Genomic DNA, 14,298 nt, shown 5'->3' on the forward strand with positions numbered 1-14,298 from the left:
CTACTGAAAACTGTAATCTGTGCGCTCCATTTCTTCTTGTTGAATTAAAACCTTGATTTATATGGTCGAGGCAGTTGAGTCTAGCCATAGATGTGCTCTATAGGCACTTCCTTTAAATTAAAAAGTCAAGGTTTGAAAGGGGGTATATCAATGAGTCTAGCCCACAGGAATTCTACTATGTGTTGAATTCTGTTGTCTAGCCGAGTTGTTTTCAAATGTTTCATCCAACCCAAGGAGCTTAGAACTACTTTTAATCTCCTTGATCCAACCACAGAATTCTGTGCATCCAACTCGAAACTGATCTGGCAACCATAACATATAGCCCTGTGCGCAAGCTCGAGAAAAACGGAAGTACACTACGTGCCGACAAATCTCCGATGCTATGGCTATTTCCGGTTGATACAACTAACACAAATTTTAGGTTCCAACGTGGCTAATTTTGAAATGACTCAATGATTTTTCTAATTTGGATGCCCTTACCTCGTGAATGAACAAGGTAATGTGTCTAGACTTCAAACAGTTTTGAAAATTGTAGATCAAAGTCAAGCTGTGTCTATTCAAGCTAAAACTATGATGGCATTTTGGACTGCTTTTACCACTACTAAATTTAGTCTCACTCATCAAAACAGTAGATTCTAGATTTAGAGGTGGTCATCGTAGAGAGTAGTCTTATAGACTAAAACTAAAGGTCGTGTAGATTCTAGTAGGCCTACTCACATTTCGTAATTGTAGATTGCTAGATCTATGGCCTTATCCCGGGTCTATGTTTGTGAATACATCATCACTGTCATGTCAAGGATTTTAATCTGGGGTGCTTTGGCTTAGTCTCTAGAAGTAGAAGGGTCTCAAGATCCATGTCACTCCATCACTCCACTCTGTCTCTTCTTGGCTATCTTTGGTTTGGATCTAATCTAGAATCTCTAGAGATATCATCTAGATATAGATATAGATCTAGATCTAGATCTATCTAGATTCTAGTTTTTGTAGAGTTTTTGAGGCATTCGCAACTGATATAGAATCTATATATGGCCGGATAGGGCGGCGCTTTTTCGGTAGTTCCCACCCCGCAATTTTAGGCGCTTTTTCGGTAGTTCCCACCCCGCAATTTTAGGCGCTTTTTCGGTAGTTCCCACCCCGCATTTGTTATTCGCCGGTTTTGGCCCCAAGAGTAGGGGGGTTTCAGGGGGGCAAGGCCCCCCTGACCTAATAAAAACAAAGTGGGGGGTTTCAGGGGGGCATGCCCCCCTGAATTTTACCACAATTTAATGTTTTGCAGTTGTTAGGTTTGACATCTTAGCTTGCCGCGAATCAAACGTATATATAGTATAGATCTAGATGTAGGTCAGGCTCTATCAAATAAAGGGGGTGGGAACTACTGAAAAAGCGCCCAATTTTATTCACGGGTTTGGGCCACAAGAGGGGGGTTTCAGGGGGGCTTGCCCCCCTGACCTAATAAAAATAGGAAGGGGGGTTCAGGGGGGCCCTGAACTTTACCATAATGTAATGTTTTGCAGTTGTTAGGTTTGATATCTTAGCTCACCGCGAATCAAACGTCTAGTCTCTAGATCTAGATGTAGGTCAGGCTCAAATAAGGGGGGTGGGAACTACCGAAAAAGCACCAATAGGGCCACCTCTATTCTCACCCGGGGTGAGAATAGTGCAGGCGAGTCTTTTGGCTATTCTCACCCGGTGCCCGTTCACCGTTACAGCCTAGATTTAGATCTAGGCCAAAAAATTTTGCGTTCACCCTAAACCTAAACCACAGAATTCTACACTGTGATAACAAAAATTGTAGAATTCTGTGCCGTGAACAAACGTTCCTTTACAACTAGCCTACAAAAAGCGTACAATTTTGTCTTTTTTTTGTTTTTGTAAGGCCACCTCTATTCTCGCCGGGATGAGAATAGTGCAGGCTAGTCTTTTGGCTATTCTCACCCGGTGCGCGTTCACTGTTATAGCCTAGATCTAGGCCAACAAATTTTGCGTTCACCCTAAACCACAGAATTCTACACTGTGATAACAGAAAAATTGTAGAATTCTGTGCCGTGAACAAACGTTCCATTACAACTGTAGCCTACTAAATACTAAAAGCGTACAATTTTGTATGTGGGCAGTGGAGAGAGAGAAAGAGACAGAGAGAGGAGTAGCGTGAGAACTTCCGGGCAAAACAAAATGGCGACCCGCGTAGTTCGGCTCGATTCGAACAGTGAAATAGCCATAGCATCTTTGAAGACGATCAAATTAGCTTACTTTTGTGCTATAACGTAATTTTTTCTCGGCTTTTATGAATTTGATCATCCACACCGATAGACAGTATTCCAAAATGAAGAAAAGCAGGTCTTGTTTCGCACCGGGTGAGAATAGCCTACGCTGGCAAGTCTCACCCGGGGTGAGAGGTAGATCGTTTTTCTATTCTCACCCCGGATGAGAATAGCCACTTCCTTTTGTAAAGTGTTTTACGGCGCTCGCAACTGCATAGGTCATATGAGCGCACGGGACACACCTGATATTTTCAGTTGGTAGGAAATTTTGAATTTTGCCCGGGTGGCGGCCGAAGCCTACTCTTATCGATTTTAGACCACCAAGGGATCTTTAACGTGCGCAACTTGCACACGGGCCCTCCGAGATTTTTCGCCCTTGTCCGAGAAGGCTAGGTGTAGATCTTTCCTACCAGAAGATCAGGGGTGTGGCAGAAAGACAGCAGTAAGGAGGAGCCAAGGAGTAGCAGTAGAAAGGCTGCAGAAAGAGTCAGGAGCCCAGAGGAGGGGGCAAAGGAGGTGAGGGGGTGGGGGAAGAAAGTGGAATTGAAAGCAGACAACAGAACATTGCTAGAGAGCGTGAAAGGAGACAATTTTAGAGAAGAGAATTTTTCGGTCGCTACTCGGATTCGAACCCGGGACCTTTGAATGAGAGGCCAACACCTTAACCTCTAGGCCACGAGAGCCCCCCAATTTTGTCTGTGGGCAGTGGACAGAGAGAGAGGAGTAACGCAAGAACTTCCGGTCAAAACAAAATGGCGACCCGCATAATTCGGCTCGATTCGAAAAGTTAAATAGCCGTAGCATCTTTGTAGACAACCAAATTAATTTACTTTTGTGTTTTAACATCATTTTTTAACTTTGTTTTGGTCAATTTGATCGTCCACACCGATAGACAGTATTCAGAAAGAGACGGAGAGAGAGAGGGGGGGGGGAGGAGTAGATCTTGCGAGAACTTCCGGGCAAAACAAAATGGCGACCCGCGTAGTTCGGCTCGATTCGAACAGTGAAATAGCCATAGCATCTTTGAAGACGATCAAATTAGCTTACTTTTGTGCTATAATGTAATTTTTTCTTGGCTTTTATGAATTTGATCATCCACACCGATAGACAGTATTCCAAAATGAGGAAAAGCAGGTCTTGTTTCGCACCGGGCGAGAATAGCCTACGCTGGCAAGTTTCACCCGGGGTGAGAGGTAGATCGTTTTTCTATTCTCACCCCGGATGAGAAAAGCCACTTCCGATATATATAGGCTATAAGCCTTATAATACGAAGTGACTATTTCTCCGATCTTTATTTCTCAGAACGGTTTCCGGCTTCCGGTCTCGTGATTTTTTGCGTATTTATTGCGAGAGTTCGGCGCCAACTTTCATTCTGCTTAACTGGTCTTGGAAGGAACACCGCATGGCAAGCCCGCCTACATACAACCTTCAGTAGCACCCACCACACACCCACCACCATCATGCACTGTATGTACACACACAAACTTATACACACACTAACTAAACATGATCAGTGGGCAACTTTTGAACGTATGACGAGCTGAGTTGTGGATGGAGAGACAGTGTGAGTGACAGAGCGGGTGAAAGGAAGAATTTACGAGTGTATCCACAGGCGACAGCAACTGCAAGACGACGACACCGACCCCCCTGGCCTGGTCCACAGCTCACGAACAAACAAAAAGAATGTGGCTAAGGCAGTGTTTTGCCTATATTGTTGTCCATGGTTGGCAGGATGCAAGGGAATGAGTGAGATTTTCTTTGTGTGTGCCTGGGGGGAGGGGGTGGGGTGTGAAAGTCATAAGGACAGGGATGAGCCGCGGGAGAGAACACGCGAATTGAATGAATGAGTGAAACTGACTGAAAGAGAGGAACGACTCATGAGCACTGGAGTTCATGGATCCTGTGTTTCTATTTTTGTATACTTTGAACTGTTACTATTACTGAATAAAGGCTGAAATAAAGCCCGAAAAACACACACACACTCCTCACTCTCCACTTACACACTTACTACCACAGGCAGACACACTCACACACGCACATGCATAGACACACACACAGGAGCAAATTTTTGGGTCTATATCTATTTCAATTTTCAAGAGCTAGTCTAGAGATTTTTAGATGAGTGTAAAAACGTGAAAAAGAAAGGTTTCACAACAGAATTAAATCAAAATTAGTCGAACGGCCCATAAACAACCACAAAAATTAACAAATAAGGGTGTGTGTCAACCTGTCTGAAGAAAATTGCCTGTTTTAACCCTAAAAGTGCGTACATTTTTTAAAAAAGTACAGGATATTACATGTTAATTATGGAATCACACACATTAAGGGGCCTGCCAGTGTCAGTACATGTAATAATCGGTTTTGGTGGAACGTACGCTCTAACATAAACCATTTAAATCTATATATATATATATATATATACATGTATATTTATTTAGAATCTAATGAAGGTAGGCACATCAAATTAAATGACGTTACCCTATGCAACATCCCCCTCCCCTTCACTTTCCCCAACAAAAAATAAATTGATAGAAAAACAACACATCAGAACAATAACAAGAGAAAAAAATTACACACTAACAAAATAAAACACCACAAAGAGTCAAAGAGGGAAAAATAAAAGTAACTGTAAAGCATTCAACAAATCAATGTGGTGACAACAAGTGAGAAAGAGCCTAAGTGAACTTTCTTTCAAAAGTAAAGAGATTCGGTTTCTTTCTTTTTTTCTTTTAATTTGACTTTTATTCCCTGACCAAAAAATGCCAAAAAATTGAGCCACGATTGATTGGTCACGGCCGCGACAAACGCAGAAGCTATTTCTGTGTCGTTATCAATAACGTATCAGATCAATAATCCTCCGTAGATCTAGATCTAGACAGCACACGAGTGAACACAACACATTAAGTTTAAGAGCAGCACCCTTCATAGGCAACATGTCATATCTGTAGCGAAAAACTGTTTGAAACTAGCATTTCTTTATATAAATATTTACTATATTATAAATAATATAGTGTAAAGCGCATAGAGCCTGCTGTTGAGCGGGAATATGCGCTATACAAATGCTATCTATTATTATTTTTTTATATTTACTACGGACATTTTTTGGACCGATTGAATCATATTGTATACGAACAATCTTTGGTATGCCTATACTGATCCGAAATTTGCGGGAAAGGATGTGATTTCAAAGTGTTCGGAGAAATAGTGCCCAGCTTTATTTTCCCGAACGTTCGGAGAAATAGTGCCTAGCTTTATGTTCCCGAACGTTCGGAGAAATAGTGCCTAGCTTTATGTTCCCGAACATTCGGAGAAATAGTGCCCAGCTTTATTTTCCCGAACGTTCGGAGAAATAGTGCCGGCCTATAATATAATACGCCACCTCTTTTCTCACCCCGGGTGAGAATAGCGCAGGCGAGTCTTTTGGCTAGTTCGGCTCGATACGAAAAGTGTAATAGCCATAGCATCTTTGTAGACAATCACATTAGCTTACTTTTGTGCTGTTACGTAATTTTTTCTTTGCTTTTATCCATTTGATCATCCACACCGATAGAAAGTAATCCAAAATTAGGAAAAACAGGTCTTGTTTCACACCAGGTGAGAATAGCCAACGGTGGTAAGTCTCACCCGGGGTGAAAGGTCGGTCGTATTTTTATTCTCACCTCGGGTGAGGATAGCCACTTCCTAGCACAAAAGTAATATTGTACCTGTGTAAGACGGAATCGCAAGGGAGCCACAAAAAAAAATTCCATCTTAGAGGGAAATTTAGGGGGAGGTGGAGGTTGGGGGTGGGTTCAAAGGCCCGGCCGATGGGATCAAGGATCACTTGTTCGATCAGCAAACAGTGGTCAATACTTCGCATCTCTCAATTGGTATCCTGTCTGATAATGACATCATGCACCTGTCTTACTTATCAGTTACCACCAGTGCTTGCCTTTCATAGGACCAATGTTTGACCTATTAAAAACAGAAGCGTTTGAACATCTCCTTTGGTTCCACGCTTAGCCCCAGCCACCAATCTCACCCCTCACTGCCATCATTGCGACAACGATTCAAGGAACTCTTTTCTGGGCTGGCCTTACGATCAGGGCGGCAGGCATTGGTCGATCTAATTTCACACCTCTGGCTTCTGGACCCAGGAAAGTTTCCGTAGTGGCTCGCCACTCGAGCACTCTCACGGGAAGTCGTGAGATGTCACACCCACAGTACACTGACCATCTGCATCGCTCAGGGCTCACATGATGGGGTAACATCTAACCCCAATTTGCATCCCTACTCCTTTTCCTCGCCCAGCGGCATAGCCGTAGCGTTAAGTTTAGAAAAGAGGAATATATCAAGGGGGGAGCGGGGAGATTCCCATACCTGCCAACCCTACAGAAAAAATCGGTATACTACCAACCTTTTGGTCAAACTGCCGATCCACCGATTTTGAGAGATAAGCCTCTGACAAGCGCCCCACATGTCTTCTTTATTGCTGTAAAATTTCAGATCTTTGTATGTAGTAGGCCTACACTCTATATACCAATAATTACCACCCATCCATTGATTAAAACACTAGAGCTGGAAACTAGATCACGGGCCCAACACGCGAGTTGCCGGCATGCAAGAGGCGCGTGATCGCAAGGCAGCATGTGATTGACTGCCTAAAACCAGGTGGTTTTACAGTGATACAATGTTAAAACTGCTAAAACTAAACAGGTTACCAATGACGTCATTGCAGGTTTTCCCGATACTGCTTTGTTAAGATGTAGAGGGGTGATCGGCCACAGTCCAAGCGATGTCGCGCAATTCAACATATTTTCATGCAAATATTTGATGTCTTAAAGATCCAAAGAAAGTCTTTGAAAAAGTGATAACAGAACTAGATTCAGCACTAAAAATCGTGTAACCTGAAGATGCCAAGTTTCATTCATCAGAATATATACTTCAACTCATTACTGACTTATGAACAGTTTTTCTTCAAAATACATCGAGAAACGTCCCACTTTTTGGCAGTATTTTCTTATGTGATAGTCCCCCAAAATTTTGAAACAAAAAATCCCAATAACTTTTTTTATTTATAAATGGATTTTTAAGATTTAAAAACCACAGTTCTTAGAATTTACTCTTCTTTCATTTAAGCTGGATAAAAGTGTGATTTTTCATTGTCATTGCTAATTTTTGTTTTTTGTTCTTTGTCATTTTCTACATTTGTTTCAAGTCGCAAACACGCTCCAGGCCATTCCCAAAGAGGGGACATATATCTCGTTCAAGCATAGTAGAATTGTAAGTGGGCTGACTCATGTCACGCTCATACTCTGCCTGATCTACAACGGGGAACTGCTGCTTTTTCTTTCCTGATCCTTACTATTGTCATTTTCCTGTACTTCTTTTGTATGTTTGTCACTCCCTTGTGTCCTGCTATTTTGGGGTGCCTTGATAGTCAAAGCAGACCTTGTGCTGTTGAAGCTAGAGAGGTGAGCAGTGTAAGTCTGATTCCCTGTTAAGACTTCTCTGTTGACACCCACCCCTTGGCGCTCATATGACCTTATGCAGTTGCGAGCGCCGTAAAACCCTCTACTATTTTTTTTTTATTTTTTAAAACCCACACTCCTGTATATGTGGGTCAAAATATTGATAAGGGTCCCCAATTAAGTATGCGGCAAGTGGTAATATAGCCTACTACAGATTTTTTAGGTCAACTACAGATTTTTGGAAAAAAATTTATGTCAACTATTGATTTTGGCCCCGGCAATGTTGGCAGGTATGGATCCCGTAAGACAGGTTTCCATTAAGGAAGGTTCGACTGTAAACAAATTGGGTCGTCCACAAAGATGCTACGGCTATTTCATTTTTCGAATCGAGGAGAACTATGCCGGTCACCATTTTGTTGTGCCCGGAAGTTCTCGCTACTCCTTTTCTCTCTCTCTCTCTCTCTCTCTCTCTCTCTCTCTCTCTCTCTCTCTCTTCGGGGTGAGAATAGCCAAAAGTAGCAATGCCAATCAGGCTTCTGCACGCTGCGAAAATTTGGTCCCCGTTTGCGGGTGAATTTTTGGACCGGGTCAGAACGATAGTGACTAACTTTCTCGAGCTCGTTCTGCGCTGTTTCTGGACCTATGTGAATAAAACTTGGCAACCAATTAGAAAATAGAGCGAACTAATGATATATGTCGAAGTTCGTACTCATAAATTAACCTATACTTTTGGTGTCGGAAACACTTTCGTATCAGGTATACCGAAAACTATAAGGAGTTCGATATTCAACACCGAGATGGTAAGAGATCCATCTTTCCTCTATAGTGTGTTAAATTTTGAACCTTCTGTGTCAATTAGTTGTGCAGAATTTATCATAAATGCACGACTACCCACTGTACAACGCGGCTTCGCACGGAGACCGGCCGTTTTCCCCTCACTCATATATGCAAATGTCTGTGACCTACAAATCCTTGCATGACTATTCCGAGCCAGTTCATTGGTCACTTGAAATATGGCAATGGCGGGTGCGCATATCCGATTGTTTTTCTCTCTATTCCCCTGTAACATTGCAATGGGGGTATTCTGAGGCGAGCTTGTTCACGTCTCAACGGGAAAAAGAGGTTTTAATTGAAGAGCCTGCTAGATTGAATCAAATTATATTTTATGGTTGGCATGGTCTAAAGTCATCAAAGAAAGCTTTGCCTTTATTTTGTCTCGCTGCCAACATATTCTTTAAGTTCCCATGTTGTGATACGATGCTATAAATAAAATGGACTCATCTGAACCCACCTTTATCGCAAAATCATAATATGTAGACATGGTTAGTAAATCTGCAGCTTTGTCTTTTTCATCTTTTTCTCCTCTCGCTCTTTCTTTTTCCTCTGCCTTTCTCTTCTTTTCCTGTTGAGCTCGTTTTCTATCTTCTTTAGTTTTCGCCTCTTCCTCTTTCTTTCTGAGATTCTCCCTGTACATGTTACGGTAGACCAATTGGTATGCATGACTTCATAGCCATAGCACCAATTTGAACGTGTTGTGGCCATTTTGGTTTGGGTTGAAGAGGTGAAAGTGCAAAGTGCTCTGCTTCTTTGAGTCAGTGTGATTGTGTCTGTGTGTGTGCGTCTTTATGTATATGTGTCTGTATCTGTGTGTGTGAGCGTATGGCTGTTTGAATCTGTGTGTGTGTGTGAGAGAGAGTGTAAGTGTTTGTGTGCATGTGTGTGTGTTTGACCATCTGTATGTGTATGAGCCTGTGTTTGCCTGTGCGTATGAGTGTTTGTGTTTGTCGGTGTGAGTGTGTCTGTGTGTATCTGTGTAATATATCTTTGTGTGTGTGTGTATGTGAATGTGTGACTGTGCGTGTCTGTTAGAGTGTGTGTTTGTGTGCATCTGTGTGTGTGTATGAGTGTTTTGTGCGTGCGTGTGTGTCTCTCCATCTGTACGTATATAAGCCTGTGTGTGCTTATGTGTAAGAGTGTGTATGTTTGTGTTTTTGTCTGTGTTAGTGCGTGTGTATAATATGTCTGTCTATCTGTATGTGTGTGTGTCTCTGTGCCGCGTGTGTGTGTGTGTGTGTCTCTGAGAGTGTGTCTGTGTGTGTCTATAGTCTATGAGATTTTGTGTCTGCGCATGTGTCTTGAGTGTATGTCTGTTTATGTTTGTGTTTATAATGTGTGTGTGTTTGTGGGGGAGGGGGGCGTGGGGAGATCATACCCAACATGAGAATCACTGTGTTGGAACAAGACAATATTTTTTAAACGCGTTCTGTCAGTGTTTTCCTTTAACAGAGTTTGCTGACAGAATCCCTTTTCCAAAGCCGTAGGGGGGGGGGGTGTGTTCTGCCAGCAAAGTCTTTAAAAAAAGGCGTTTTGACAGCGTAACCATTTTAAAAAGGCCTTCTTTCGTATTTTGAATGTTAATTTATTCAAAAACTAGTCACAGTTTCACTTTGATTTTTCCACACAAGTAGGGTAACAGATCAGACTATTGAATTAGCAAGTAAAAAATTTATGCGACAAAATGGAAAAAAAGGCTTTTGTCAGCTTAAGGAAGAAGGCGCTCAATCTATCTGGCCTTTAGTTTATTATTCTCTCTTGTTGGACTGGTGAGCACTGAGCCATGCCCAGCCGTCCAACCCAAGCAAAAATGGCGGACCACCGATTCAATTTGTCCCGCAGCCCTCGCTCGCTCAGCATAAAGGGAGAGAGGGCTGGCTGGCGGTCGCACGGTATCTAATGAATAGAGAGTAGGGCTGTGCAGTTACCCGGGTAAAGAGCTTAAAATCGGTTACCCAGGTATTGGTGTCAGGCACCCGGGTTTTCTGCTTCCTTCGTTAGTGCTTTGAAAATGCCCTTAAATTATGTCCCTTCGTTCAAATCTTAATATAAGTACTGAGTACTCATCGATACTGGGCTCTCTTAGTCGATACAGTGCTCAATATTGGCCAATATCGACTAGTGCTCACCACTACTCGTACCGTCCTCCTTTCCCTGGAAAACAGCAGGCTACAAAAAAGGCCGCATTTTGGCCTGTTATAAGAAAGTTTCCAAGAATTGATCTGATACTGATACTTTGGTAGGGCTAGGCCCATAGTTATAATTTCAATATCCTTATGTATGGAAGCAACTTGTGTGCAGTTCTAAGAATCCAACAGAGAAGTGGAAAATTTTTCTAAGAATTATGTGAAGTAAAAGGGTTTTAATAGCTTTGGCTTTGTCACTTTGGCACAGTTTCTATCAAGATTGTTAAAGAAAGTCATACGCTTGGGATTACTTTGAGAAAATAAAAGATGAGAAAAGCACCCTGCAACATCTGCAAAAGCATAACAAAAGCTGACGGGTCTTCAACTTCAAGCCTGTTGAAGCATTTGAAGGGAAAACACCCAAATGAAATCACAAGCTGACAGAGCAGTAAAGAAACAACATTTGATTATTGAAATGTCAGGTACCTAAGAAAGAGTAGTGGTTTATATCTATGCTGAAGATGGATCCTGTTGCTGCCTTCGGGCACTTGGTGGCAGTTGGTTTTTGCCTTTTTTTAAATAGCCACTTGTGGCAGAGGCAAGTTGAGGAAGGAAGCTGACGCTGTGGAAGCTTTCTCTGTAGTACTTTTAGAGACAGGGGTAGGGTTTGGCAAGTTTCTTTCGGCTCTGCAGCCACATGGGGAGGTGCATCCTCCACACGTGCAGGGACAACAGCATTTCACAGAGCCAGCCAGGTCTAAGGCATCTAATGTTGAGCTCTTCATTCACAGTGGGGCAGCTGGGAAAAATGTTGTAGGAGGCTCCTGGGAAGACGATGATGCAGATGACTGGTTCTCAGTTGACAGTTTGAGGCCTCTATGTTAACAAACAGCTTACATGACTTCAACTTGTGGCTTACATGACTTCAACTTGTAGCTGTCTGCCTCTTTAGATGGATCAAATGGGGAAAGGCCCACGTCCCTAAATCCAGTAGTGGCTGTTTCGGGTTTACTGCTTTCAGTCCATACCCCTTTGAAGACACTTGCAAATGTTAGCTTTGTCACAATCTCTCACATGTTTTTTGTCCTGGAAACTAGAGACAGACCTCTTCCAGCAGTTTTTGAGACTGCCAAAAAAGTGAAACTATTCTTATTCGGATTTGTTTACTGTGACATTCTATTCTTGCAGCGGTGACATTATCATTTTTGGGCTGATTTTTTTTAAGCTAGCAGGATTGTTCCTCATGCTGTCATGAAAGTTCATAATATTCTTTCTAACCAAATGCTTTGTTTTTTTTCATATTTCTCAGTGTGTGTGTATGCTGTGTGTGAAGAACCTCAAGCATGGATGCCACAGCAGACTCTGCTCCTCCTCCCCCCGGCGGCTTGTATAGACTGTACAAGACAGTTTCTAATGTAAGTTCCACAATGTATTGGTAGACTTCTTTTTTTTGGAATTTTCGTCCCTTGCTAGTAATTTTCACCTTATTTAGTCTATCTCATTCCTCAGTTATCATATAATGTTAACTGACTGACTGCAGATACTACTAATGCTGCCTTGTCAAGCCAAGATACACGAGAATTGCTGATCCCACACCTCTGTCAGTCTCTCTATCTTCACTGTTTTTACGTGATGATCTTGGTTGGTACGGAACGAGATATGAAAGCTATATATTATATATTGATGTCTGTTTAATTCTGTAGTTGTGTCCCTTGGTCCATTAGTGTAGCTTGTTGGGGGAGGGGGGGATGGGGGTTGTAAAATGAATTACAGTGGATATTTGGGTTCTGTTGTTTTCTTAAGGGATTATTTATTAATTAATTGAGCTCAGTGTTAAAAAAAATCTTTTCCAAAGGGGAAAGATCACTGTGCATAAATAGATCTAAGTAAATTTTCCTTTTTCGGAGGCGGAACCCGTTGATCCTGTAAATCCAGAGCTCCGGTTGTTGTTGTTGGGGTTTTTTTTAATGAATGTCCGGTCCCCCAAAAGCTGAAAAAAAAAACCTTCCAGATTTAAAAATAATTTTCCATGAGCAAGGAGTCAAAAAGCAATGAGCGGAAGCGTATGTGACACCGAGGCTCGATCGGGAAGATCAAGATCTACTTTCGCTTTCGTTACCGCCGAGAAGTTTGCCAGAAGTTGTCTGCTAACGCAACATTTGTGACATGCAGGTTGTGCAGTATAAACGCAATGTCGCCGTGCAAATAAAATTTAATCAATGCTCGGTCGGACTCACCTCTGTGCTATCACTTGTGGAAAAAAAAGAAAAGAAATTACAAGCGTCGTCCGATTTTTAGATTGGCTGGCTGGCCATCGTGACCGGTCACTGAACCTGCGCGCATTCGCATCATAAATGCGGCATCGGGCGAGTAAAGACCGTCTTTGGTGGGAGTAACGGCGCTGCGAAGTATAGGACTACGGAATAGGGGAGGAGATTATTGATTTTTGGGGGGTTTAAGATACTATCGGGGGAGGGGGAGGGAGTTAAGGCAACACCAGAGGACAAAACTTGGAAGCACATTTCAGAATTTTGATTTGAGCTTTCTGCAAAGCGCGCGTTGGTGCAGGCCATGTGCGGAATCGGGACCCTTCATACTTTGCAAGTCTGTGTTATTGAAATAAAGTGTTCGCGTTTCATTGGATGGGTGATAGTAAATTATACCTACAGTATGTTGTAACTTTCTGTTCAAGACTGGCAGATTTTCAGTGTCACTGCATCTTGCCCTCCCACAGTTGTTACAACTCTCACAGTGCACGGGTCTACTTGAGCCTGTAAAGTCTTTACTTTTCTCTGAGTTTGAGCAATAATTTGAGAATTTGAGTCTGTTAGTTCATATTATAAATCATGGACACCCAGACTGGTTCTTGATAGTCGAAATTCATGTTCAAGGCCCTTCCGAACTCTCAAAGCAGGATTTATTTTTTATATAAGAATGAGAGGAAAATATTACAGGTATATAATAGACTGAAATGCTTAAGTCAAACAAGACCCCAGTACGACACTGAACACTAACATGTTGTTGACTGGGTACATGTATATTGTACGTGTGTGTGCTCCCTTTTCCGAGCGGGTGAGCTAGTGATTTTTTTTCAGGAAATATTGCTGGACACCCTGAACATTTTACTATTTCTAGTTGGTCGGTCGTGGGAAATACACATTTTCCCCTGAAAATACACATTTTCATATGTCCCAATACTCATTTCGGTTTTCTGTTGTTGGCATCTCTGGAAAGTTTAACCGTATTTGTACGCCGTGTTTTACTGTCGTATCCATACGATGTTGCCACTTTCTAAAGATGAAATTAACTTGTAAATCCAATCCGTACGCTTTGCATAGCGGTCTGTCAAAATGATTTTTTGAGAAATACTGGAAGTTTCAAAGAGATCTTCGCACTAGAAGTATTCTAAAATATGAAGAAAATGACGCCTGGGGTACAAAATAACCCCAGGCGTACGGATAGGGTTAAGGAGTTCAGATTTTATTTTTTTCGCCCTCTGGTTCCACCCGTTCTGTTTGTCAAGACTATTTTGGAGAAAAATAGCATCAATTAGGTACGACCTCCTAAATGATCTAAATTGTTTCGATTGGGTCATAAAAAATATATATCAGACCTGGCACTCATCCC

The 14,298-nt window shown here is 42.1% G+C and overlaps 1 protein-coding gene across 1 annotated transcript in view; it reads left to right on the plus strand.

The window, feature by feature from the left end:
- Positions 1-327: 327 nt before the first annotated feature.
- Positions 328-14,298, plus strand: part of LOC101857825 (protein RER1) — a gene marked incomplete in the record, with an annotated part of 19,157 nt that continues 5,186 nt past the window's right edge. The window contains 2 exon segments of the mRNA XM_013087640.2: positions 328-496; positions 11,981-12,086. Coding sequence (XP_012943094.1) covers positions 12,015-12,086 — 72 coding nt within the window.

Source organism: Aplysia californica, unplaced genomic scaffold (genome assembly GCF_000002075.1).
Source record: "Aplysia californica isolate F4 #8 unplaced genomic scaffold, AplCal3.0 scaffold00614, whole genome shotgun sequence".
In the NCBI taxonomy this organism is placed as follows: Eukaryota; Metazoa; Mollusca; class Gastropoda; order Aplysiida; family Aplysiidae; genus Aplysia; species Aplysia californica.